Here is a 24,130-nt window from a genome sequence, read left to right as displayed (position 1 = left end):
GTTAAGTTCAAAGAGAGGGAAGTAAACTGATGGAATACGCACACATACATCCGTAATTCGGCAAATTTGGACTTATATATGTTTTTAGGCAGCAATTCTGTCAGTTTTAAAATGAATCCCCATGGAAATGGTGCTGGGCAGTGGGTTGCATGGCAACCCAATTACACGGCAGCTCCAGCTAGCTATTCGTATCCGTATCAAGCTGCAGTTCCGCCTCCAGTTGTGTGCCAACACGTCCCGCAACCCGTACCCGTCCAGCACTTCACGCAGCATTTCCCGCAACACGTTGCGCAACATGTACCGCAACATGCGCAATGTGTTCAGGTGAAATCAATAGATGAGCAAGAAACTAAAAATTTTATGGGAAAAAACAAACGACAACAAAACTGGGTTAACATTAACCAGCAATTGAAAACGCAAAATAAAACCATAAAAACTTTGACGCAAACGTGCAAGAGGATGCAGAACGAATTAAAAACAATGAAGAAGAAGGTAGCAGACCTGGAAAAAACTCACGAAAACGTATCTCTTATGGAAAGGAGATTTAAGAACCTTCAGCAAGGTCGTAGACCTTCAATTTAATCAAAATTGTTAATTTTTTGACAAAAATAAAATTTAAAAATTTAAGTTTTTTGTTTTTTATTCTTTTTTTTTCTCATCTTTAGCAAAATTGCAAGTGAACAACAATAAAACCAACCATTTAATCTTCTCCTTTTGCATACATTTGTACTTCTCATTAAATGATCTTTTGCTGTAATGCATTTAAGTGGCAATATAGCTCAGGTGTTAGAGGTTGTATATAAATGTAATGTGATCTGTAGGTCGTGGGTTCAAACCCACTTTCAGTTCTTGCCAAAAATGATGTTGACATTTTTTTTTTTTTGGAAAGTGAAATCCAAGATTGGTAAGAACTCGGTTTGAAAACACGACCCTTAAATTGCAAGGAAACCACATCGTACAACAACACCAACTCTTTAGGAATGCTATTACCTAAGACTACTTCTTCATGAAGTGCGGGGACCAACCTCATTCTTATTTCTTAAAACAGTTAATAACATTACGTATGCTACATTTCAATTGGCATGTAAGGCTTTGGGCTTACTAGAAGATGACACACACTGGGAATATACCCTAAAGGAAGCAGCTTTATGTAAATCGCCAATTCAATTACGTGATTTATTTGCGGTGATGTTAGTAAATTGTCAAATGGCTGATGCCGCACATCTTTGGGAAATGTATAAAGAAAGCTTTTCAGAAGACATTTTGTACGAGTTTTCTCTAATAGTGGCAGAAGTCAATCAAGATCTACTGGATAGAGTGTTTAATAAATGTCTTATTTTAATCGAAGATATAACACTGTCCATTGGAGGTACGTGTCTATTAGACTATGGTTTGCCCGAACCGATTAGAGTTAGTAGACCACTTCAAAATAGGGAATATTTAAACGAAATAAATTACAGATATTAATGAATTCGAATTAAGTAAAGACGAAAATTCCCTTAACGATGGGCAAAGAATGGCATTTCAAAAAATATTACAAAGTGTTCAAAATGAAAACGGTGAAATATTTTTTTGGATGCCCCCGGTGGCACAGGCAAGACATTTTTATTGAATTTGTTGTTAGCAAAATTACGACATAATAATAATGTAGCATTGGCTGTTGCTTCTTCAGGTATAGCTGCTACGCTGTTAAATGGGGGACGCACAGCCCACTCTGTGTTTAAACTCCCATTGGATTTAATAAATGTAGAAACACCATGTTGCTCAATATCTAAACGGTGTAATATGGCATTGGTTTTTCAAGAATGTAGACTTATTGTTTGGGATGAATGCACAATGGCTCATAAGAGTGCTTTTGAAGCGTTGGATAGAATGTTGAAAGATATTCGTGGTAATGATTTTCTAATGGGAGGTATGACGGTTTTATTATCTGGAGATTTTCGTCAAACGCTTCCTGTAGTTCCTCGAGGAACAAGGGCAGATGAAATACAAGCCTGCTTAAAATCATCATTTCTTTGGCCTACTATTCAAAAATTGTGCCTAACAAAAAACATGCGTGTGCATTTAAAAGGCGATACAACTGCTGGAATTTTTGCACATACATTATTGAGAATTGGAGACGGTCTTTTTCCAACTGTCGAAGGAAAAATAATTATTCCTTCAGGTTTAGGAACTGTTGTAACTTCCCTTGAGGAGCTCACATCAAATATATTTCCGGAAATTTCAAAAATCTCAACCAAATCATTAGATTGGTTTTCGGAGAGAGCAATATTAACTGCTAAGAATGATAGAGCTGTGGTAATAAATAACATACTGTTAAAATCATTTGATGGTATTGAAGTTACGTATAATTCTATTGATTCAGTCACTGAAGTTGATGAAGCAGTTCATTTTCCGGTTGAATTTCTCAACCAACAAAATCCACCTGAACTTCCCTTACACATTCTAAAGCTTAAGATTGGTGCACCAATTATGCTGTTGAGAAATTTAAGACCTCCAAAACTATGTAACGGTACAAGATTGCAAGTAAAAGCTCTTCATAACAATTTAATCGAAGCTGTGGTTTTTACTGGCTGTGCCAAAGGAGAAATTGTTTTTATACCACGAATACCCCTAATACCATCAAATCTACCGTTTCAGTTTAAAAGACTTCAGTTCCCTGTAAAAGTTTGCTTTGCAATAACGATAAATAAATCGCAAGGTCAGACCTTAAAACTAGCTGGACTAGATTTAAGGGACGATTGCTTCTCTCATGGTCAGTTTTATGTGGCCTGTTCAAGAGTTAGCTCCTCTGAGTCTTTAATTATTTTAGCGCCAGAAGGAAAATCAAAAAATATCGTTTATAGAGAAGTCTTGCAAAAATGTTAAACATTTCTAATTAAAATGCACTGTGGAATAGGCCTCATGGGGAAACCACAAAAAAAAAACGCGCCAAAACCTCTACCTCTATGGTGGTGTTGAAATGTGGAATGGTTTTAGTTTAAATAAAGTAGCAAATAAAAAAGTTAATCAAAAGTATAGTTTTAAGCGATATAGTTAGGAAATTGCTAATCTTAATTTCCGCAGGCGAAGCTGCGGGCTACCTTGCTAGTATATAATAAAATTCTTAAGCTGCTTTAGTAAGTTTACTTTAACCACCGAGGAACGGTACTATCGCAAGAGCCAATCCTCCGATAACCACTTATATCGATTGTACTCTGAAGACCTGGCAACCCTGCAATAGTTTAGTATACCCAAGTTGCAATTGCGGCGGCTTTACGCTGAAAAATAACAATTAAATCGTCGGGAAAAGGTGTTAAATCGAGTAGGTGGACGCAATGAAGCGCCTACGCAGCCAGTAGCAGGTGAAACCATGAGAAGAAAGTTGTCTAGAAGCTTTTTTGATCCCAACATCTAAAGGATTTTGGATAAATAATAGATGTTCAAGTAGTGCCGACGCCACACAAAAAAAAGAGACAGACGCAGATTGCAAAAAAAAAGCGAAGAGAGGCGGAAAGAGGAAGAGCGATAGAATAAAAGAAGAAGAAGCGAAGCGACGAACGCGCGGCAAATGCTGACATAAAAAAATAAAAAAAAAACAGTTTTTTGTAGTGCGAGAAAACCAGTAAAGCAACCAAATCGCATTTCTTGCAGATCTTTGACGTGCTGGGCGGATAAACAGCCGGTTACCTATGGGAAAGAAAAGCCCCAACGCCCGTCAATCAGATGCCGCTACACCTTTGACCACAGACGACTCCAACTTCTCACACGTATCTGGAACTGAATCGGAATCTTCAAAGCCAAAAACAAAGCAGTCCAGATCAAACCGAGATGTCAAGGCATCCGGAAGTAGCAGCTCCAGCGATTCCGAGCAGGCATTAGCCAATAGTTCAACGAACGAAGAGGAGCCCGTTTGCAAGATTCGCATTGTGCCGCTGGAAAAGCTGCTGGCCAGTCCCAAAATAAAGGAAAGGCTTTCCCGCAGGAGTCTCAACCAGAGTATTACTACCATCGATTCCAGCGATAACGAAGAGTCAGTGGAAAGGAGCACATCCCTTCTGCCGCCGAGAAGAAGCCGCAACAAGAACGCTTCTATCATAGAACTAAGCGACAGCGAAGACGAGGACGACGACGAGAACCTATTGGTCCCCATCTCTTCGAAAAAGGAAAGGGAGGAGCAGCCGCAGGCCAAGTCTATCAAATCTAAGAACAAGACATCCAAGAAAGTTCAAGAAGAATTAGCGGAAGAATCCAGCACATCCACATCCAGCAGGACAACTAAGAACACCAGAAGTAACCAAGAAAAGAAGCGGGAAAAAGCCACCTCATCCAGAGAAGCACCAGAAGCCACCAAAAACGGTAACGGCAGACGAAGGGGTTCCCTGACCAGCGAGAAATCTTCTAAAGCCAGCTCTCCACGAGCTGAATCACCACCAAGGCCCAAACGCTGTGTGGTGCGCTTGAAGCGTGTCAGTCTGCCCAAAACGAAGCCCGCCCAAAAGCCCAAGAAAATGAGCACGGACTCCGAGGAGGCGGCCACCACGTCCAAGAAGAGCAGACAAAGGCGCTCCAAAAACGAGAGCGAGGCAGACTCAGACTACGAAGCTCCAGCAGCTGAGGAAGAGGACAGAAAGTCCTCCGAGGGTGAGGAAGAGGAGGAGGCGGCCAACAGCAGCGACAGCGAGGTGATGCCACAGCGGAAGCGGCGCCGAAAGAAAAGCGAATCTGATAAGGGCTCTTCCGACTTTGAGCCGGACGAGAAGCAGAAGAAGAAGCGCAAGCGCATCAAGAAATCCTCCAGCGGTGAGAGCGATGGCGATGGTGATGATGAGAAGCAAAAGAACAAGCGCAAGCATATACGCAAGATCATCAAGACCAAGGACTTGGATCTGACTACCAAGGAGGCGGCCAAGGAGGAGGACGACCGAAGGAAGCGCATTGAGGACCGCCAGAAGTTGTACAACCGCATCTTTGTCAAGTCCGAGAGCGTGGAGATAAACGAACTGGTGCTCGACTTCGATGAGGATTCCAAAAAGGCCCTGCTGCAGGTGGACAAGGGGCTGCTGAAGAAGCTAAAACCGCATCAAGTGGCGGGCGTGAAGTTCATGTGGGACGCCTGCTTCGAGACGCTCAAGGAATGTGAAGAGAAGCCCGGCTCCGGCTGCATCCTGGCTCACTGCATGGGTCTGGGCAAGACCCTGCAGGTGGTCACCCTGTCGCACACGCTGCTGATCAACACGAGACGCACCAGTGTAGAGCGCGTTCTGGTTATCACGCCCCTCAGCACGGTGAACAACTGGGCGCGGGAGTTCACCAGCTGGATGAAGTTCGCCAACCGCAACGACATCGAGGTGTACGACATCTCGCGATACAAGGACAAGCCCACGCGCATATTCAAACTCAACGAATGGTTTAATGAGGGCGGCGTCTGCATCCTCGGCTACGACATGTACCGCATCCTGGCCAACGAAAAGGCCAAGGGACTGCGCAAAAAGCAGCGAGAGCAGCTCATGCAGGCCCTGGTCGATCCCGGTCCGGATCTGGTCGTCTGCGACGAGGGACATCTGCTCAAGAACGAGAAGACCTCCATTAGCAAGGCAGTCACACGAATGCGCACCAAACGCCGGATCGTCCTCACCGGCACTCCACTTCAAAATAATCTCAGAGAATGTAGGTTTTGTGCCCTTTTCTAAAGAAATTGGCCAAGTACACTGACAATATGTTCAATTCCCTCCATTTTTTATTTACTTCTAGATTACTGCATGATTCAGTTTGTTAAGCCCAATCTGTTGGGTACCTATAAGGAGTATATGAATCGTTTCGTTAACCCGATCACCAATGGTCAGTACACGGACTCCACGGATCGGGATCTGCGGCTCATGAAGCACCGCTCTCACATTCTGCACAAGCTGCTTGAGGGCTGCATCCAGCGGCGGGACTACTCGGTACTGGCACCTTATCTGCCTCCGAAGCATGAGTATGTTGTCTACACAACACTGTCGGAGCTGCAGCAGCAGCTATACGGCTATTACATGACCACGCACCGGGAACAGAGCGGCTCGGATATGTGCGGCAAGGGGGCGCGGCTGTTCCAGGACTTTCAGGATCTGCGGCGTATCTGGACGCACCCGATGAACCTGCGGGTGAACAGTGACAACGTGATTGCCAAACGGCTGCTCAGCAACGACGACTCTGATATAGAGGGCTTCATCTGCGACGAGACCGACGAGGAGGAGGCAGCCTCCAACTCATCGGACAGCTGCGACTCCTTCAAGTCGGACGCTAGTATGTCGGGATTGGCAGCCAGTTCGGGAAAGGCGAAAAAGCGCAAGACCCGTAATGGAACCGCTGCTGGTGGCGGCGACAGTGATTCCGATCTGGAGTTAGTGGGCGGATTAAGTGGGGGACCCAGTGTCCAGAAGGACGACCCTTCGGAATGGTGGAAACCCTTCGTGGAGGAGCGAGAGCTGAATAACGTGCACCATTCCCCAAAGCTGTTAATCCTGCTGCGGCTTTTGCAGCAGTGTGAGGCCATTGGTGACAAGCTGCTCGTCTTCTCACAGTCCTTGCAATCCCTGGACGTCATCGAGCACTTTCTGTCGCTGGTGGACAGCAATACTAAGAACTACGAGTTCGAAGGTGGGTTGACAGACCAATTTATTTTGGTTTATTAAAGGTTAAAGTGGAATTAAATTCTAATGATATATAGATTAATATAAATGTTCAAACCATCATTGATAGATCATATTATACTATAATTTGTAAATTTTATAAATCGGTACTAATTTTTCTTTATTTCCCAGGTGATGTGGGCGACTTCAAGGGCTGCTGGACGAACGGCAAGGACTACTTCCGATTGGACGGCAGCTGCAGCGTGGAGCATCGCGAGGCGATGTGCAAGCAGTTCAACAATGTGACAAACTTGCGGGCCCGCCTATTTCTCATTTCCACTCGGGCCGGAGGCCTTGGCATCAATCTGGTGGCCGCCAACCGTGTAGTGATATTCGATGTCTCCTGGAATCCCTCTCACGATACCCAGAGCATATTCCGGGTCTATCGCTTTGGACAGATTAAGCCGTGCTACATTTACCGCCTCATTGCCATGGGCACCATGGAGCAGAAGGTTTATGAGCGGCAGGTGGCAAAGCAGGCTACGGCCAAGCGGGTGATCGATGAACAGCAGATCTCGCGGCACTACAATCAGACCGACCTTATGGAGTTGTACTCGTATGAGCTGAAACCTAGTTCCGAGCGAGAGATGCCCATTCTACCCAAGGACCGGCTGTTCGCCGAGATTCTCACCGAGCACGAGAAACTGATCTTCAAGTACCACGAGCACGATTCGCTGCTGGAGCAGGAGGAGCACGAGAATCTGTCGGAGGAGGAGCGAAAATCGGCTTGGGCCGAATACGAAGCGGAAAAGACTCGAACGGTTCAGGCATCGCAATACATGAGTTATGATAGAAACGCCTTTGGCAACCAGGTGATGGGCCAGTTTGGCAATGCCTCCGGCAGCGTGACCTCCAACAAGATATTCGGCTTCCGGTCGGACATCCTCCTGCAGCTGCTGAACATGAAGATAGCCAAGGACCATCATGAGCTTAACCAGAACCAGGTTATTCAGTTGGTACCCACCTATCTGCAACAGCTGTACAATGAGATGAACAACGGCGATCCGACCATGTACAAGGATCTCCTTAGCCTGCACTCAAACATCGTGCATCCCAGCGGGATGTACATGAATCCTCTGCTCTACGCCAACCAGCATCCTAATGCGGCTGGCTACAATCAGGGCACTGGCGGTCCGCCGGGGGCAGCCGGATCGGCGTCCCTCGCGCCAAATGTAACTCCTGCTCCGGGCTTCGAGCCGGACAAGGTTTACGAAATCGACTAAGCACCCGAATCAAACCAACGGCATGGTTACACTCTTTAATTTAATCGTAGGTAATTCGTCGACATTGTCGATATTTCCTTTGGACTAAAGTTACAAATGTGGTTTATCCTATCTAATTACCATTTACCAATTACCCATAACCGAGCGCATTAGATTATATTTTCTATCAATGCAGTTAAGTTCAAAACTGTCCTAATTCATGTGTAGATTTAAATTAGATACAAACTAAAAACACAATTATCTAGCGTATGATTTTACAGATAATTTACACAATATAGACCATGGCTATATACATACATACATAGTGCTAATCCAGCTAGGAGACGCAGGAAGTTATTTAACACGCAACAAGATAACAAAAATAAATGGCACAGATATTATGAATAAATGCGTAACAATTTTCTCCTCCAATTAAATGTTCTACAGATGTGTGGGGCTATCTGTTTTGGAAAAATGGAAAAATTCAAGCCGATTTTAAAGTGGCATACCTTTTCAGACTTGTGGTTTGATTCTCTAAAACTCTGCATTCAAAATTTTTAGTTTACCGTTGATCAAATTTTGGACCCATTTTCATGTCAGTTATTCCCAAGTTTCCGATGACTTGTAATGAGGTGACCACCAATTGAACTTCCAGAGTCCATAACTTTACCGAATTTAATCCGATTTCAAAGTGACATACCTCTAAAGACTTGTGGATTCATTCTCTAAAAATATGCATTCAAAATTTTTAGTTTAACGTTGATCAAATTTTTGACCCATTTTCATGTCAGTTATTTCCAAGTTTCCGATGACTTGTAATGAGGTGATCCCCAATTGGACTTCCAGAGTCCATAACTTCACCAATTTTAATCCGATTTCAAAGTGACATACCTCTAAAGACTTGTGGATTCATTCTCTAATCAAATTTTTGACCCATTTTCATGTCAGTAATTTCCAAGTTTCCGATGACTTGTAATGAGGTGATCCCCAATTGGACTTCCAGAGTCCATAACTTCACCAATTTTAATCCGATTTCAAAGTGACATACCTCTAAAGACTTGTGGATTCATTCTCTAAAAATCTGCATTCAAAATTTTCATTTTAACGTTGATCAACTTTTTGACCCATTTTCATGTTAGTTATTTCCAAGTTTCCGATGACTTGTAATGAGGTGACCCCCAATTGGACTTCCAGAGTCCATAACTTCACCAATTTTAATCCGATTTCAAAGTGACATACCTCTAAAGACTTGTGGATTCATTCTCTAAAAATCTGCATTCAAAATTTTTAGATTACCGTTGATCAAATTTTGGACCCATTTCATGTCAGTTATTCCCAAGTTTCCGATGACTTGTAATGAGGTGACCACCAATTGGACTTCCAGAGTCCATAACTTTACCAAATTTAATCCGATTTCAAAGTGACATACCTCTAAAGACTTGTGGATTCATTCTCTAAAAATCTGCATTCAAAATTTTCAGTTTAACGTTGATCAAATTTTTGACCCATTTTCATGTCAGTTATTTCCAAGTTTCCGATGACTTGTAATGAGGTGATCCCCAATTGGACTTCCAGAGTCCATAACTTCACCAATTTTAATCCGATTTCAAAGTGACATACCTCTAAAGACTTGTGGATTCATTCTCTAAAAATCTGCATTCAAAATTTTTAGATTACCGTTGATCAAATTTTGGACCCATTTTCATGTCAGTTATTCCCAAGTTTCCGATGACTTGTAATGAGGTGACCACCAATTGGACTTCCAGAGTCCATAACTTTACCAAATTTAATCCGATTTCAAAGTGACATACCTCTAAAGACTTGTGGATTCATTCTCTAAAAATCTGCATTCAAAATTTTTAGTTTAACGTTGATCAAATTTTTGACCCATTTTCATGTCAGTTATTTCCAAGTTTCCGATGACTTGTAATGAGGTGATCCCCAATTGGACTTCCAGAGTCCATAACTTCACCAATTTTAATCCGATTTCAAAGTGACATACCTCTAAAGACTTGTGGATTCATTCTCTAAAAATCTGCATTCAAAATTTTTAGTTTAACGTTGATCAAATTTTTGACCCATTTTCATGTCAGTAATTTCCAAGTTTCCGATGACTTATAATAAGGTGACCACCAATTGGACTTCCAGAGTCCATAACTTCACCAATTTTAATCCGATTTAAAGTGGCATACCTCTAAAGACTTGTGGATTCATTCTCTAAAAATCTGCATTCAAAATTTTTAGATTACCGTTGATCAAATTTTGGACCCATTTTCATGTCAGTTATTTCCAAGTTTCCGATGACTTGTAATGAGGTGATCCCCAATTGGACTTCCAGAGTCCATAACTTCACCAATTTTAATCCGATTTCAAAGTGACATACCTCTAAAGACTTGTGGATTCATTCTCTAAAAATCTGCATTCAAAATTTTTAGATTACCGTTGATCAAATTTTGGACCCATTTTCATGTCAGTTATTCCCAAGTTTCCGATGACTTGTAATGAGGTGACCACCAATTGGACTTCCAGAGTCCATAACTTTACCAAATTTAATCCGATTTCAAAGTGACATACCTCTAAAGACTTGTGGATTCATTCTCTAAAAATCTGCATTCAAAATTTTTAGTTTAACGTTGATCAAATTTTTGACCCATTTTCATGTCAGTAATTTCCAAGTTTCCGATGACTTGTAATGAGGTGATCCCCAATTGGACTTCCAGAGTCCATAACTTCACCAATTTTAATCCGATTTCAAAGTGACATACCTCTAAAGACTTGTGGATTCATTCTCTAAAAATCTGCATTCAAAATTTTTAGATTACCGTTGATCAAATTTTGGACCCATTTTCATGTCAGTTATTCCCAAGTTTCCGATGACTTGTAATGAGGTGACCACCAATTGGACTTCCAGAGTCCATAACTTTACCAAATTTAATCCGTTTTCAAAGTGACATACCTCTAAAGACTTGTGGATTCATTCTCTAAAAATATGCATTCAAAATTTTTAGTTTAACGTTGATCAAATTTTTGACCCATTTTCATGTCAGTAATTTCCAAGTTTCCGATGACTTGTAATGAGGTGATCCCCAATTGGACTTACAGAGTCCATAACTTCACCAATTTTAATCCGATTTCAAAGTGGCATACCTCTAAAGACTTGTGGATTCATTCTCTAAAAATCTGCATTCAAAATTTTTGGTTTAACGTTGATCAAATTTTTGACCCATTTTCATGTCAGTTATTTCCAAGTTTCCGATGACTTGTAATGAGGTGACCTCCAATTGAACTTCCAGAGTCCATAACTTCACCAATTTTAATCCGTTTTCAAAGTGACATACCTCTAAAGACTTGTGGTTTCATTCTCTAAAAATCTGCATTCAAAATTTTTGGTTTAACGTTGATCAAATTTTGGACCCATTTTCATGTCAGTAATTTCCAAGTTTCCGATGACTTGTAATGAGGTAACCCCCAATTGGACTTCCAGACTCCATAACTTTACCAAATTTAATCCGATTCCAAAGTGACATACCTCGAAAGACTTGTGGATTCATTCTCTAAAAATCTGCATTCGAAATTTTTGGTATAACGTTGTTGACCCATTTTCATGTTAGTTATTTCCAAGTTTGGGGTGGATTTTTTTGTCATTTCAATGATTCCAAAAATGGCTTTGCGGAAAAGTGACCTTAACCTGCACTTCTAAGCCCATAATATTTCTTACAGACATCCGACGTCAAAGTGGCGTACTTCTTAATAATTTTTGTTTAATTCCTTAAAAATCTGCATTTTTTGCATTGTCACTTTAACGTTGATAAACTTATTCCGATAACTTATCTATCAAATGTAATTGTTTATTAGTTTTTAACAGATCTTCTATAAGATACAGACATAAAATGACCGATAGCTTAATAATTTTCATATATATAATCAGTTTATTTGACTATACGAGATACAGGTAGACTAAGCCGGGTCTATACAAAATTACATGCTAAAAGGAATCACTGTCTGATTATTTTGGAGGCAGTTTGCCCATCATCCGGAGCTGCTGCATCTGCTGGGCCTGCAGCATGTGCTGCGGACTGGGTTGCATGGGTCCCCCGGGTTGCATTGCTCCCGGTGGCATTCCGGGCATCATTCCTGGTCGCGGGGGACCTCCGCCCATGGGTGCCATTCCGCCTCCGGGACCTTGAAGCATCCCAGCTCCAATTGGAGGTGTGGGACGACTGTGGACACCCTGTTGGATGTCCGAGAGGCACGCCTTCCACTCCTCCAGCCGGTTGTAGTGCTTCTGCAGCAGCGCCTCCTTGCGCTGGATCTCGATGCTCAGATCCTGGTTCTCGTCCTTAATCAGCATGTAGGGCTTCAGCGTGGAGACGAGGAAGCGCTTCTGCAGGAAGAACGCCTCCATCTGACGGGCCACGTCTATGAAGCGATTGGTGGTCTTTTGCACCTCCAGTTCGATTTCCTCCTTGCTCGTCCCGGAATTCGGCTCCTCTTTGGTCAGCGAGAGCAGGCAGGACTGGAAGGCTTCCTCGAACTCGTCCATCAGGTTTCCACCGCCGGGCTCGTTGCTTGCCATGATTCCGATGGGATAGGGAATCGGATAAACAATTGCGTATAAACAATTTAGCCGGTCAGCGTAAACAACAAAAAGCAGAGCAACAGAATAAACGCAACAGGGTTGCCACGTTTTGCAAGCCGTGGTTCTCTTGTGATGGCAATTAAACCGCGCTTATCGATAGTTTCCGTTTGGTAGCGATTGTCCAGATAATATCGATAAAATGTAAAGCTGTTTATGTAAACAAAACGATTCTAAAACCAAATGTCCACGGATTTTCCCACGAGATGTCCGCCCGAATGATCCAACGCACTCTACACACGGCTCGCTCCTGTCTTCTGGCCAGAGTTCCACGCCGCGCTAATCCCGGCCTGGGTTACCAACTGCAGCAGCTGCAGGAGCACCCGGCAAAACCGAGCGAAGCCAGTGAGGATTACGCCGATCTGGAGTCGGATTTCATGGGCGTGCAGAAGACCCATCGGCAGTACGAAAAGGAGCAACAGCAGCAGCGCGATCGCATCCGTCAGTTTATGATCAAACACAAGTATTTCCGGGACGCAAAGTTACCCAATCTGTTGCTCCATGCGGAAAAAGAGCAGATGCGCCTGCTCCATGAACGGGATCCCGAAGAGTGGAGTGTGGAACGTCTGGCGGAGAGTTTTCCCGCCACTCCTGAAATTGTGCAGAAAATTCTGCGGGCCAAGTGGCGACCGAGAAGTGTGCAAAGGATACGCTCCCATGACGAAACAGTCATCCAAAATTGGAAGCTCCTAAGGACGGGAAAAGGGGACTTTGATATACCACCCACTTTGCTCCAGCATCTGCAGAAATTCGCCGAGCGAAGGCGGCAGGATCTGCGGGAATTAAGGACCCAGGACTGGCCCACAACACCACAACTTCCCACTCCTCAACGAAACGAATTTCGGAAGCTGCTGGGAAGTAGTAACTCAAATCAGGAGGAGGTGCCTCCACCACAACTGTCCTCTGGCTTTGAAGCTCCTCCTTCAGCCGCCGAAGATGAAACCTATCTACTAGATAAAATCCGCAACAAGAAAAAGATGCGACTCCAGGAGCTCAAGGAATCACAGCTTGTAAAATCCACACCAAAAGTTCCGGAGGAACTGCAGCGCCCTCTTGAGAATCCCAGTGGCACTGGATTCCTGCCCAGCTTCGTGCCCAAATTCGCCAGCAGCGAGATTGTGATCAGTGCAGCGGATCAGCGAAAGTACGAGATAACCCAGGTGAAAACCCGAATTGTTATTCCCCGGAAACTGCATCGCGAGGGAGCCACTTACCGTGTGGAGGATGCCTACTACGATGATGATGGGGAGCTGCTTTACCGCGTGCCTGGAATGACCGGTGCTGGAGGTCAATAATAAAAGATGGCTTTTGTTTTACAAATAAAAAAGGTTGAATATGATGTTCCATACGTTGTTTCGGGAATGGTAAATAGTCATTAGGGATTATTTAAAAGCATATCTTAAAGATTTAAAAGTTTGTTTTGGTTTTACAAACTCAAAAGATGGTTAAGTTTGGGAAATATAAGAATATATTAATATTTGTCATAAAATTTTAAAATTTATTAATCACACTCTTAAACTTTTGTTTTATATAAAAATATATAAAGCATTTTATACACAGATTCTTAAAAAATTCGTGGTCAGTGGGTGAAGGCGGTTGCGATCAGATCGCTGCCTGCCATTAGAGAGTCAGATGCCACGGTTATCTGGGCGCCCGTGAGCTTGGCCACAAAATCGCAGGCGGCGATTTCTGCATAACTGGCCCCTCCCACAACAAAAACAAAGAGATTCCTCAGGCGTAATGGAAACACATCCTGATCTGCGCCTCCATTAACCTTAAGTTGGTTAGCATAGGCCTTGGGCGTGATTTTTCCACCATCCTGATGCAGGTGCAAGCCCTCAATCATGGCCAGCTTCGAGGATAACTCCTCAGCACTATTGGTTTTCAACAAAATCGAGCAGAGCTGCGCTATTAAAGGGATGTAGGTGCCATTGAACACGAAACTGGGGCAGGATTGCACGCCACCAGCTTGGTTCTTTGAGGAGGAACCACCATCCTGACCATCTCCGCAGGAGGTTAGAAGCTTTAGCCGATTAGCATTGGCTTGAAACTCTGTTTGCTGGAATTTGGGCAGCGGGAGATTGGAAAGCAACTTGGCTGGCGCCTTCTTTTCGGCCACAAGTGGTGGAAGTAATCCCGCCTGCGACAACTGCTGGAAAACGCCCAACTCCTGGTGGCCAAATAGATTGCAGTAGTTTCTCGCAAAGATTTGCAGCTCCTCGGGCGCCACACCAGCACAATGATGCAGAAGGCACATCAATCGTAGGGTATTATATCTCTGACCATCGGTGGTCATCAGCTCGTCAATCTCACTCAGCAATCGTTTCCTGGACACATTGTTCAATATGTCCTCCTCAAGGGTTTGCAGCCTTCTAAAATTACCCATCATTTGGATGACAATCTCACTGGCATTCAGATGCCGTAGGACCTTGCTTTTCAGCTCCGTGAGTTTGGGCAGCTTCCTGGCCACATAGTCGTGCATCTCCTCCAGTTGCATGTCATTCAGTTTCTGGAGCTCCAAGCCCAGGGCTTTAACTTGTGCGTGAATCAAACTGCTGACCTGGGCAAAACGCTTGTAGCGATTATCCCCATAAATTTCATCGGAGGCTGAGTTAAGGCGAATGGAGCAGGGTTTACTGGCTGGGTTAATTCCCTCTTTGGGTTTCTTTCCCTGCAGCAGCTCCACCCGCTGGCTGCTGATCTTGTTCTTCAACTTGTCCACCACAATTTCGCCGGAACGCTGGTCGAAAACCTCCAAAAGGAGGCCAGCATAAATGGCAGGCGTTAGCAAACTGGCAGGGTAATCCTTATCCCGATCGATGATCAGCCAACCGCCGTATTCCGGAGGATTCGTGGGTTCCGGGAGTTTGCCCAGGGCCTTTAACATTTGCAGTAGCTGGGCTGAGTGGTTGCCGTAGCTCATGACCAAAGCGGCTTCTCCGCAAATCATCTGAAGCAATCGCAGGCTTTGGGCCACCGCAGGCAAAGGAGAAGTGTTCCCCTGGAGGTAGAGGCACTCGTAGAGCTGTGTGAAAAGAGATTCATTATCTTTGGCCTAAATTTGTAAACCCACTCACATTAGGCAGCTCCAGGCTAAGAACTCCTTGGTCGAAATAGATGAAATCCCAGTTAAAGTGATGCAGTTGCACCAGTCCCCAAAGACCGGCTTGTTCGAGGAGGGTTTGGAAGTAGGAATAGCAACTGGGTACACAAATTATGTGATACATTTTCAAGGATATGTCCGTCGTCTCCTCCAAAGCCACAGGTTGCAGTTGTTTGAGTAAGGTCTGAAATGTTGCTAGCACACTGCGGATCATATAAATGTGCACCTGATCTGAAGATCGGGGCAAAGACTGCTCCGCATCATGTTTGTATATTCTTTGAATACCCTTTAGCCTGGGGAAGGATTATAAGTATATGAATATCCTTAAAATACAATTCAAATCTTACTTTAACCAGGAGGCAGTGAAAACATGTTCCAGTGGCTTTATCAAAGCTGGCTCCAAAATCAACTCCTTTTTTCCAGGTATGGAGCAAAGAATAGAGCAAAGCTGAAGGGGATTTACAAATAGTTAGTGTTCTAACAATTATGACTCATTTTATTACCTTTTCCTGGGCCACCAGTTGAAATCCCTGCAACTTTTTGTCCATTCTTCCCCAAACAACAAAAACAGCTGATGTTGGAAGGTTGCAAAATATAAGGTGGCGCAGGTGGGAAACTTTATTAACGACGTAGTGAGGACTATATTAATATTTTATAAATCAAGGACTATATTAAATTATATATACATTTTGTTTATTTACTGTACCCATTTAATATTTTTTTATTCAACAGATAAAAAATATATACAACTTGTGACGCCAAGAATACGCGAGTCGCTCTCAAACTCTCTTCTTTTTTTGGTCTCTCGAGCATGTTTAAGCCGCACAGTAGAGTAACAGTGGGGAAAAATGGGCGCATGTTAAGCGCTCACGTACTATGTATTTAAGTGTCTGATAACAAACCGTTGGATCTTCTCGGATGTTCGAAGTGTGGTGAAAACAAATAAACAATTTTATGTTTTACAGCGAAATCTTTAAGATAATAGGGATTTTAAATTACCATCGATTTAATACCGATAACCCTGCCCTTTTTTTTTATAAAAAAAAATACATTTTATTTCTTTTAACCCATACACATTAACCCACTTATACACATTTTTGGTATTTCATTTATTAAAAAAATTTTCTCTGGCTTACTAGTGGGTCTTCCAAAGTTGTAAAAATTGTAAGAACAGTCATATTTCTTAAAAATGTCAAAAAGACCCGCTCAATTTTGGAATTCAACCCTCTAGCTGTACTCCTCTTTCGAACGCAGCACATGTTCGAACAGCTGATGTTTTCACCACACCTTGCACATCCATTCTGCTAATGTTAACTTTCGAGCAAAACTCTCTCAGTCGCTGTTACTTACACGAATACATATAAGGACGTCTCACAGTGGGCTAAAAGAGGACGTTTGTGGGCAATAATGTTAAAGTAGAATTCTAACAATTGCGAGAACTGTTGATGCCTGTTTTAAATAAATAAAATAACAATATTATTTTTTTAATTGATCAGACATATTACAATGGCTACCTCATCATACTTGGTTGATTTTATCTAATTTTTTTTAGTATCTGCTACCCCACTATGCGTCGGACAATGAGGAACTGCAGCGCCCTCTTGAGAATCCCAGTGGCACTGGATTCCTGCCCAGCTTCGTGCCCAAATTCGCCAGCAGCGAGATTGTGATCAGTGCAGCGGATCAGCGAAAGTACGAGATAACCCAGGTGAAAACCCGAATTGTTATTCCCCGGAAACTGCATCGCGAGGGAGCCACTTACCGTGTGGAGGATGCCTACTACGATGATGATGGGGAGCTGCTTTACCGCGTGCCTGGAATGACCGGTGCTGGAGGTCAATAATAAAAGATGGCTTTTGTTTTACAAATAAAAAAGGTTGAATATGATGTTCCTTACGTTGTTTCGGGAATGGTAAATAGTCATTAGGGATTATTTAAAAGCATATCTTAAAGATTTAAAAGTTTGTTTTGGTTTTACAAATTCAAAAGATGGTTAAGTTTGGGAAATATAAGAATATATTAATATTTGTCATAAAATTTTAAAATTTATTAATCACACTCTTAAACTTTTGTTTTATATAAAAATATATAAAGCATTTTATACACAGATTCTTAAAAGATTCGTGGTCAGTGGGTGAAGGCGGTTGCGATCAGATCGCTGCCTGCCATTAGAGAGTCAGATGCCACGGTTATCTGGGCGCCCGTGAGCTTGGCCACAAAATCGCAGGCGGCGATTTCTGCATAACTGGCCCCTCCCACAACAAAAACAAAGAGATTCCTCAGGCGTAATGGAAACACATCCTGATCTGCGCCTCCATTAACCTTAAGTTGGTTAGCATAGGCCTTGGGCGTGATTTTTCCACCATCCTGATGCAGGTGCAAGCCCTCAATCATGGCCAGCTTCGAGGATAACTCCTCAGCACTATTGGTTTTCAACAAAATCGAGCAGAGCTGCGCTATTAAAGGGATGTAGGTGCCATTGAACACGAAACTGGGGCAGGATTGCACGCCACCAGCTTGGTTCTTTGAGGAGGAACCACCATCCTGACCATCTCCGCAGGAGGTTAGAAGCTTTAGCCGATTAGCATTGGCTTGAAACTCTGTTTGCTGGAATTTGGGCAGCGGGAGATTGGAAAGCAACTTGGCTGGCGCCTTCTTTTCGGCCACAAGTGGTGGAAGTAATCCCGCCTGCGACAACTGCTGGAAAACGCCCAACTCCTGGTGGCCAAACAGATTGCAGTAGTTTCTCGCAAAGATTTGCAGCTCCTCGGGCGCCACACCAGCACAATGATGCAGAAGGCACATCAATCGTAGGGTATTATATCTCTGACCATCGGTGGTCATCAGCTCGTCAATCTCACTCAGCAATCGTTTCCTGGACACATTGTTCAATATGTCCTCCTCAAGGGTTTGCAGCCTTCTAAAATTACCCATCATTTGGATGACAATCTCACTGGCATTCAGATGCCTTAGGACCTTGCTTTTCAGCTCCGTGAGTTTGGGCAGCTTCCTGGCCACATAGTCGTGCATCTCCTCCAGTTGCATGTCATTCAGTTTCTGGAGCTCCAAGCCCAGGGCTTTAACTTGTGCGTGAATCAAACTGCTGACCTGGGCAAAACGCTTGTAGCGATTATCCCCATAAATTTCATCGGAGGCTGAGTTAAGGCGAATGGAGCAGGGTTTACTGGCTGGGTTAATTCCCCCTTTGGGTTTCTTTCCCTGCAGCAGCTCCACCCGCTGGCTGCTGATCTTGTTCTTCAACTTGTCCACCACAATTTCGCCGGAACGCTGGTCGAAAACCTCCAAGAGGAGGCCCGCATAAATGGCAGGCGTTAGCAAACTGGCAGGGTAATCCTTATCCCGATCGATGATCAGCCAACCGCCGTATTCCGGAGGATTCGTGGGTTCCGGGAGTTTGCCCAGGGCCTTTAACATTTGCAATAGCTGGGCTGAGTGGTTGCCGTAGCTCATGACCAAAGCGGCTTCTCCGCAAATCATCTGAAGCAATCGCAGGCTTTGGGCCACCGCAGGCAAAGGAGAAGTGTTCCCCTGGAGGTAGAGGCACTCGTAGAGCTGTGTGAAAAGAGATTCATTATCTTTGGCCTAAATTTGTAAACCCACTCACATTAGGCAGCTCCAGGCTAAGAACTCCTTGGTCGAAATAGATGAAATCCCAGTTAAAGTGATGCAGTTGCACCAGTCCCCAAAGACCGGCTTGTTCGAGGAGGGTTTGGAAGTAGGAATAGCAACTGGGTACACAAATTATGTGATACATTTTCAAGGATATGTCCGTCGCCTCCTCCAAAGCCACAGGTTGCAGTTGTTTTAGTAAGGTCTGAAATGTTGCTAGCACACTGCGGATCATATAAATGTGCACCTGATCTGAAGATCGGGGCAAAGACTGCTCCGCATCATGTTTGTATATTCTTTGAATACCCTTTAGCCTGGGGAAGAATTATAAGTATATGAATATCCTTAAAATACAATTCAAATCTTACTTTAACCAGGAGGCAGTGAAAACATGTTCCAGTGGCTTTATCAAAGCTGGCTCCAAAATCAACTCCTTTTTCCAGGTATGGAGCAAAGAATAGAGCAAAGCTGAAGGGGATTTACAAATAGTTAGTGTTCTAACAATTATGACTCATTTTATTACCTTTTCCTGGGCCACCAGTTGAAATCCCTGCAACTTTTTGTCCATTCTTCCCCAAACAACAAAAACAGCTGATGTTGGAAGGTTGCAAAATATAAGGTGGCGCAGGTGGGAAACTTTATTAACGACGTGAGGACTATATTAATATTTTATAAATCAAGGACTATATTAAATTATATATACATTTTGCTTATTTACTGTACACATTTAACATCTTTTTATTCAACAGATAAAAAATATATACAACTTGTGACGCCAAGAATACGCGAGTCGCTCTCAAACTCTCTTCTTTTTTTGGTCTCTCGAGCATGTTTAAGCCGCACAGTAGAGTAACAGTGGGGAAAAATGGGCGCATGTTAAGCGCTCACGTACTATGTATTTAAGTGTCTGATAACAAACCGTTGGATCTTCTCGGATGTTCGAAGTGTGGTGAAAACAAATAAACAATTTTATGTTTTCCAGCGAAATCTTTAAGATAATAGGGATTTTAAATTACCATCGATTTAATACCGATAACCCTGCCCTTTTTTTATAAAGAAAAATACATATTAATTTTTTTAACCCATACACATTAACCCACTTATAGAAATTTTTGGTATTTCATTTATTAAAAAAATGTTCTCTGGCTTACTAGTGGGTCTTCCAAAGTTGTAAAAATTGTAAGAACAGTCATATTTCTTAAAAATGTCAAAAAGACCCGCTCAATTTTGGAATTCAACCCTCTAGCTGTACTCCTCTTTCGAACGCAGCACATGTTCGAACAGCTGATGTTTTCACCACACCTTGCACATCCATTCTGCTAATGTTAACTTTCGAGCAAAACTCTCTCAGTCGCTGTTACTTACACGAATACATATAAGGACGTCTCACAGTGGGCTAAAAGAGGACGTTTGTGGGCAATAATGTTAAAGTAGAATTCTAACAATTGCGAGAACTGTTAATGCCTGTTTTAAATAAATAAAATAACAATATTATTTTTTTAATTGATCAGACATATTACAATGGCTACCTCATACTTGGTTGATTTTATCTAATCTTTTTAGTATCTGCTACCCCACTATGCGTCGGACAATGGGAAACTGTAAACTTTTCACTGCTGCAAGACTCCCTCGCTGCTCTGTTAAGCAAAAGAGAAAACCTCTCTCAGTCGCTGTTACACTCGCATAAAAACACATTCACGAATACGCAGAGTCTATATAGTTGTGTGCATCGTATATAGTAGCATGATTCCAAATCGGACGGTTGGTTAAGGTGGCGCGCGCCTTCTTCGTGGTTTTATCGTGATTGTCGACCAAATCATATGTTTTGCGTGTGGAGGCGGTCGAGGAAAATAAGCAAGGAGAGAGATTAAAACCAAAACAGCAACTAAACGGGCGCAGTTTTACAGTGGAAAAATCGAAAAAAGCAACCACACAGCACAGTGATTGATGCGAATTAATAAAATTAAAATATGGTTAGCCATTCGAATTCTGTGGAATAAAATTGTGAAAAAAACAGAAAACAAAATAGTTATCGCTCTCTCTCCTTCTCCATCGTTCTCTCTGCTCTCCGTGTGTTTATGTCTCAGCTGTGCAAGTGTATGAGTGACGTGCGTGTTTGTGATTTTATGTTGTTGTTTTGCCTGCTTTCGCTTGAAATTCAAAAACAACAACAAAGGCAACAGAAACAGGCAACAAAAATTGAAAATTTTCATTTAATCTAAAATTGCAGGCGCCCATTTTCCAGTTATCAGGTGAGCTCGAGTTTTCTTTGTTCATAAATAAGTGGAATTCGCGAATGTGGTTGAAATTCGTGCGAGAATATGTGCGAAAATATCTTAAATAGTTGATCTAATGACAAAAATAACCGAGCGGTCTTTGTTGTTGTTTAATTTTTGTTATTGCAGCTTGTTGCATGTTCGCGGCTTCCCTTTTGTGCCTCAGATTCGTCTCTTTTTACCGCTCTCTCACTCTTTGTTGCATTTTTACATTTTCGCCTTTGTCAATCATTATCTCTCGGCAAAGTGTTGTTGTTTTCGCTTTTTTTTGTTTTTATTTTAATGCCTAACATTATTTTCTTATAGAGTGTCTTTCGTTTGTTTGTGATACCGGTTTTGGCAGCTGTCTCGCTCTGACGCGTTGCAAGGTAGTCGTGCACATAGTTTACTTTTAGATTTTCTATTCTTTGCGCTTCTGTGCGTTTTAATCGTCTCTTCTTCTTTTCTCTAATCTTCCTTATGTTTGTTGTTGCCCCTCCCAATTATCATTATTTTTTTGTTTTTACCTCCTCTCCCCTTTTAAGTTAATTTTGGTTGGTTACTAATAATTTATTTTGTTTTTGCGGGCTTTAAACTAGTCATTTCATTTAAAAATAATTATTTTTGCAAAGACTGTTCAACTCTTGGTAATGGTAATAATCTTTACGATCTAAAAATGTTTTTTAATTCAGTAATTCGTCTCTTCCTTAAACCCGTTTTTTTTAAGATTACTTTCACCATTTTGTTTTCAAAAGGTTATTAATTAGAACCATACTGTCCAATATGAAATTAAAAAAATAATTAAATTAATAAAACTAAATTAAAAAATGACGATAAAATATCATGGAAATCAATTTACATTATTTCATTAAAAAAATGTATTTTCCTTTTGAATTTGTAAATGAATTGCACATATAAATTATGAGAAGGTACTGAAAAGAAAGAATTGTTAGTAATTCAAATTTTATATAATATAAACTTTTTTATATTTCCCTGTAATTGCTTGAGTACATGGTATTCTTTACTGTCAGGTTTCATTCCACCATGAATACTCTATATTATAAAATGGATCAAAAAATAAAATTAAATTTTATAAAATAGTTAAATTTCAAAACTTGTTACTTGAAAATATAGGGCATTAACTACTTTTGCTTGGTAATTGTAGAATATTGCATTCTTAAAAAACTGAGAGTAAATGGACAATGGAGCACTAGCCGTCGGGGTTTCTCCATTCGATTTCTCATCCAATGCGCTTCGCTCGCCAAATAAAAACAATAATAACCAGCAAAGCAAATCGAAATAATTCATTTGCATTTAGGTAAATAAACAATACTGCCCGAAGGTGATTCCAATCACGCCCCCATAAATTCCCCTGCTAAATTTCGGTACTAATTAAAACCAGAAACGATTACACATCAAGAGGGGAAAAAGGAAGTTCAAGAGAGGCAAGAAATTGTGTAAACAGAAATGATTTTGGAAAAAAAAACAAAAAGAATTTTTGCAACCAGCGTCGCTTTTTTCAAGCTCCCCCCCAAAAACGTTCTCGTTTTTGTGCGTTGTGTGAAGGCGTGTGAATTTTCCTCGGTTTGATGTCTGTTTTTGCCCTGCTCATTTCTACGCTCACACATCAAACCCAATTAGTATTGTTCTTCTGTTGGCATATGGCAAATATTTCCATTTGTCTGGTTTGTATACATATAAATTGCTTTGTATTAGCTCCGGTTATTTTTTTTCGGATCTTGTGTTTGGAGTAAGACTTTGGGTAATATGTTTTAACATTTTATTTTGCCATACTTTGCAGCACATTTCTTTTTTGATTCGTTTTTGGGCACACATGTTGAAAATGTTGAGTTTATTACCATTTGCGGAAGTCGGAATTCATTATGGGTAATTACCTTTAAAAAAGAATGACAATATTGAGACATTTGTTATTAGCTGATGATTTTCTCCTTAGATAAGCCATACAAAATACATAAAACTTACTAAGAAACTGTGTTCTTTAATCCAGGAACAATAATTAACTCTATGCTTTTGAAATTCCTTACGTCAGTACTCTCTCAGAATAAATTTGTAGTTTTAAGATTATTTTATTTCTTGTTTTTGTTTTAGCTCGTACCACGTATTTATCGTAGCTATAAAAAAAGCTTAATTTTTTTCAAAGCATGACACAAAGGAATCAGATAGTTTTGTTATAGCAAAGTCATCAAAAAACCACAAACAATCGCGGCATTTCGTACTCATGCGTTTCTTCCCATTAGGGTGACTCACTCGAAGACATGACAAGTAACAAAGAATTGAAGAAAGCATTGCGCCGAATGTTCATTCTTCGGCATTCTTCGTTCTTCAGTTTTCATCATTTTTTAGGGCGGGAGCACTGAGCCATGTTTGTTTTTCTTTCGCCGAAGAAGAATGGCGAAAGTGAACCCTCCTTGGGATATGGGATATAGAATCTGGGATGGATGACTGGGGCTCACCGACTGACGTATAGAAAGTGTGTGTTCGCCGGTGTGTTTGCCTGCCTTGAGCAAAGTATTTTGGCGCGTGTCCAAGTAGAAACAAAGAAAAGCAAAGAAAGGTGCGGCAAATAAAGCGAATAAATCAGCAAATGGTTATTTGCCACTATGTCTGTGTATCTGAGCATGACCAGGCCTACG

General features: G+C 41.9%; 6 protein-coding genes across 11 annotated transcripts in view; 3 read left to right on the top strand and 3 right to left on the bottom strand.

Moving 5' to 3' along the window:
* The first annotated feature begins 3,216 nt into the window (after positions 1-3,216).
* On the top strand, positions 3,217-8,289 carry LOC108045939 (transcriptional regulator ATRX homolog). Of its 2 annotated transcripts, XM_017125433.2 has the most exons (4): positions 3,217-3,344; positions 3,634-5,649; positions 5,734-6,618; positions 6,783-8,289. In XM_017125433.2, exons 2-4 carry the CDS (start codon positions 3,672-3,674, stop codon positions 7,871-7,873), a joined length of 3,954 nt encoding a protein of 1,317 aa, XP_016980922.2. In that variant the 5' UTR covers positions 3,217-3,344; positions 3,634-3,671; the 3' UTR covers positions 7,874-8,289. The 2 variants fall into 2 exon arrangements, with proteins under 2 accessions (XP_016980922.2, XP_016980921.2); XM_017125432.2 differs by having other exon boundaries at positions 3,218-5,649.
* A 3,469-nt stretch (positions 8,290-11,758) lies between these two features.
* Positions 11,759-12,541, bottom strand: LOC108045942 (mediator of RNA polymerase II transcription subunit 28). The gene has a single exon (XM_017125436.2). The coding sequence runs from the start codon at positions 12,426-12,428 to the stop codon at positions 11,859-11,861; it is 570 nt and encodes a 189-aa protein (XP_016980925.1). The 5' UTR covers positions 12,429-12,541; the 3' UTR covers positions 11,759-11,858.
* An 80-nt stretch (positions 12,542-12,621) lies between these two features.
* On the top strand, positions 12,622-17,478 carry LOC108045941 (neugrin). Of its 2 annotated transcripts, XM_044458512.1 has the most exons (2): positions 12,622-13,525; positions 17,177-17,478. In XM_044458512.1, the coding sequence occupies exons 1-2, from the start codon at positions 12,695-12,697 to the stop codon at positions 17,432-17,434; spliced, it is 1,089 nt and encodes a 362-aa protein (XP_044314447.1). In that variant the 5' UTR covers positions 12,622-12,694; the 3' UTR covers positions 17,435-17,478. The 2 variants fall into 2 exon arrangements, with proteins under 2 accessions (XP_044314447.1, XP_016980924.2); XM_017125435.2 differs by lacking the exon at positions 17,177-17,478 and having other exon boundaries at positions 12,623-13,827.
* On the bottom strand, positions 13,969-16,202 carry LOC108045940 (vacuolar protein sorting-associated protein 33B). Its single transcript, XM_017125434.2, has 4 exons — positions 16,095-16,202; positions 15,939-16,039; positions 15,566-15,884; positions 13,969-15,513 (listed from the first exon to the last, which is right to left on the bottom strand). The coding sequence occupies exons 1-4, from the start codon at positions 16,137-16,139 to the stop codon at positions 14,068-14,070; spliced, it is 1,911 nt and encodes a 636-aa protein (XP_016980923.1). The 5' UTR covers positions 16,140-16,202; the 3' UTR covers positions 13,969-14,067.
* A 136-nt stretch (positions 17,479-17,614) lies between the features above and the next one.
* LOC123037494 (vacuolar protein sorting-associated protein 33B-like) lies at positions 17,615-19,845 on the bottom strand. Its single transcript, XM_044458511.1, is given in 5 exon segments — positions 17,615-19,164; positions 19,217-19,535; positions 19,590-19,659; positions 19,662-19,689; positions 19,745-19,845. Coding segments are annotated over 5 exon segments (1,908 nt in total). The 5' UTR covers positions 19,790-19,845; the 3' UTR covers positions 17,615-17,718.
* A 1,058-nt stretch (positions 19,846-20,903) lies between these two features.
* The window catches only part of LOC108045648 (furin-like protease 1, isoforms 1/1-X/2), a 138,707-nt gene continuing 135,480 nt past the window's right edge, over positions 20,904-24,130 (top strand). For 3 of the 4 annotated variants that reach the window (XM_044458738.1, XM_044458735.1, XM_044458737.1), the window contains exon 1: positions 20,904-21,473. The gene's annotated coding sequence lies outside the window, so the exon portion shown is untranslated. The remainder of the gene's footprint in view (positions 21,474-24,130) is intronic. The other variant, XM_044458739.1, reaches the window with a different exon arrangement.

This window comes from Drosophila rhopaloa, unplaced genomic scaffold (assembly GCF_018152115.1).
Source record: "Drosophila rhopaloa isolate 14029-0021.01 unplaced genomic scaffold, ASM1815211v1 contig_167, whole genome shotgun sequence".
NCBI lineage: Eukaryota > Metazoa > Arthropoda > Insecta > Diptera > Drosophilidae > Drosophila > Drosophila rhopaloa.
This window is presented reverse-complemented; position numbering and strand designations above follow the sequence as displayed.

Coding starts and splice junctions, on each gene's coding strand:
- LOC108045939 (XM_017125433.2), top strand. CDS start 3,672: ATGGGAAAGAAAAGCCCCAACGCCCGTCAATCAGATGCCGCTACACCT. Junction 5,650..5,733: donor TCAAAATAATCTCAGAGAAT/GTAGGTTTTGTG, acceptor ATTTACTTCTAG/ATTACTGCATGATTCAGTTT. Junction 6,619..6,782: donor TAAGAACTACGAGTTCGAAG/GTGGGTTGACAG, acceptor TTTATTTCCCAG/GTGATGTGGGCGACTTCAAG.
- LOC108045942 (XM_017125436.2), bottom strand. CDS start 12,428: ATGGCAAGCAACGAGCCCGGCGGTGGAAACCTGATGGACGAGTTCGAG.
- LOC108045941 (XM_044458512.1), top strand. CDS start 12,695: ATGTCCGCCCGAATGATCCAACGCACTCTACACACGGCTCGCTCCTGT. Junction 13,526..17,176: donor CCACACCAAAAGTTCCGGAG/GAACTGCAGCGC, acceptor TCGGACAATGAG/GAACTGCAGCGCCCTCTTGA.
- LOC108045940 (XM_017125434.2), bottom strand. CDS start 16,139: ATGGACAAAAAGTTGCAGGGATTTCAACTGGTGGCCCAGGAAAAG. Junction 16,040..16,094: donor AACTGGTGGCCCAGGAAAAG/GTAATAAAATGA, acceptor AATCCCCTTCAG/CTTTGCTCTATTCTTTGCTC. Junction 15,514..15,565: donor TTAGCCTGGAGCTGCCTAAT/GTGAGTGGGTTT, acceptor CTTTTCACACAG/CTCTACGAGTGCCTCTACCT.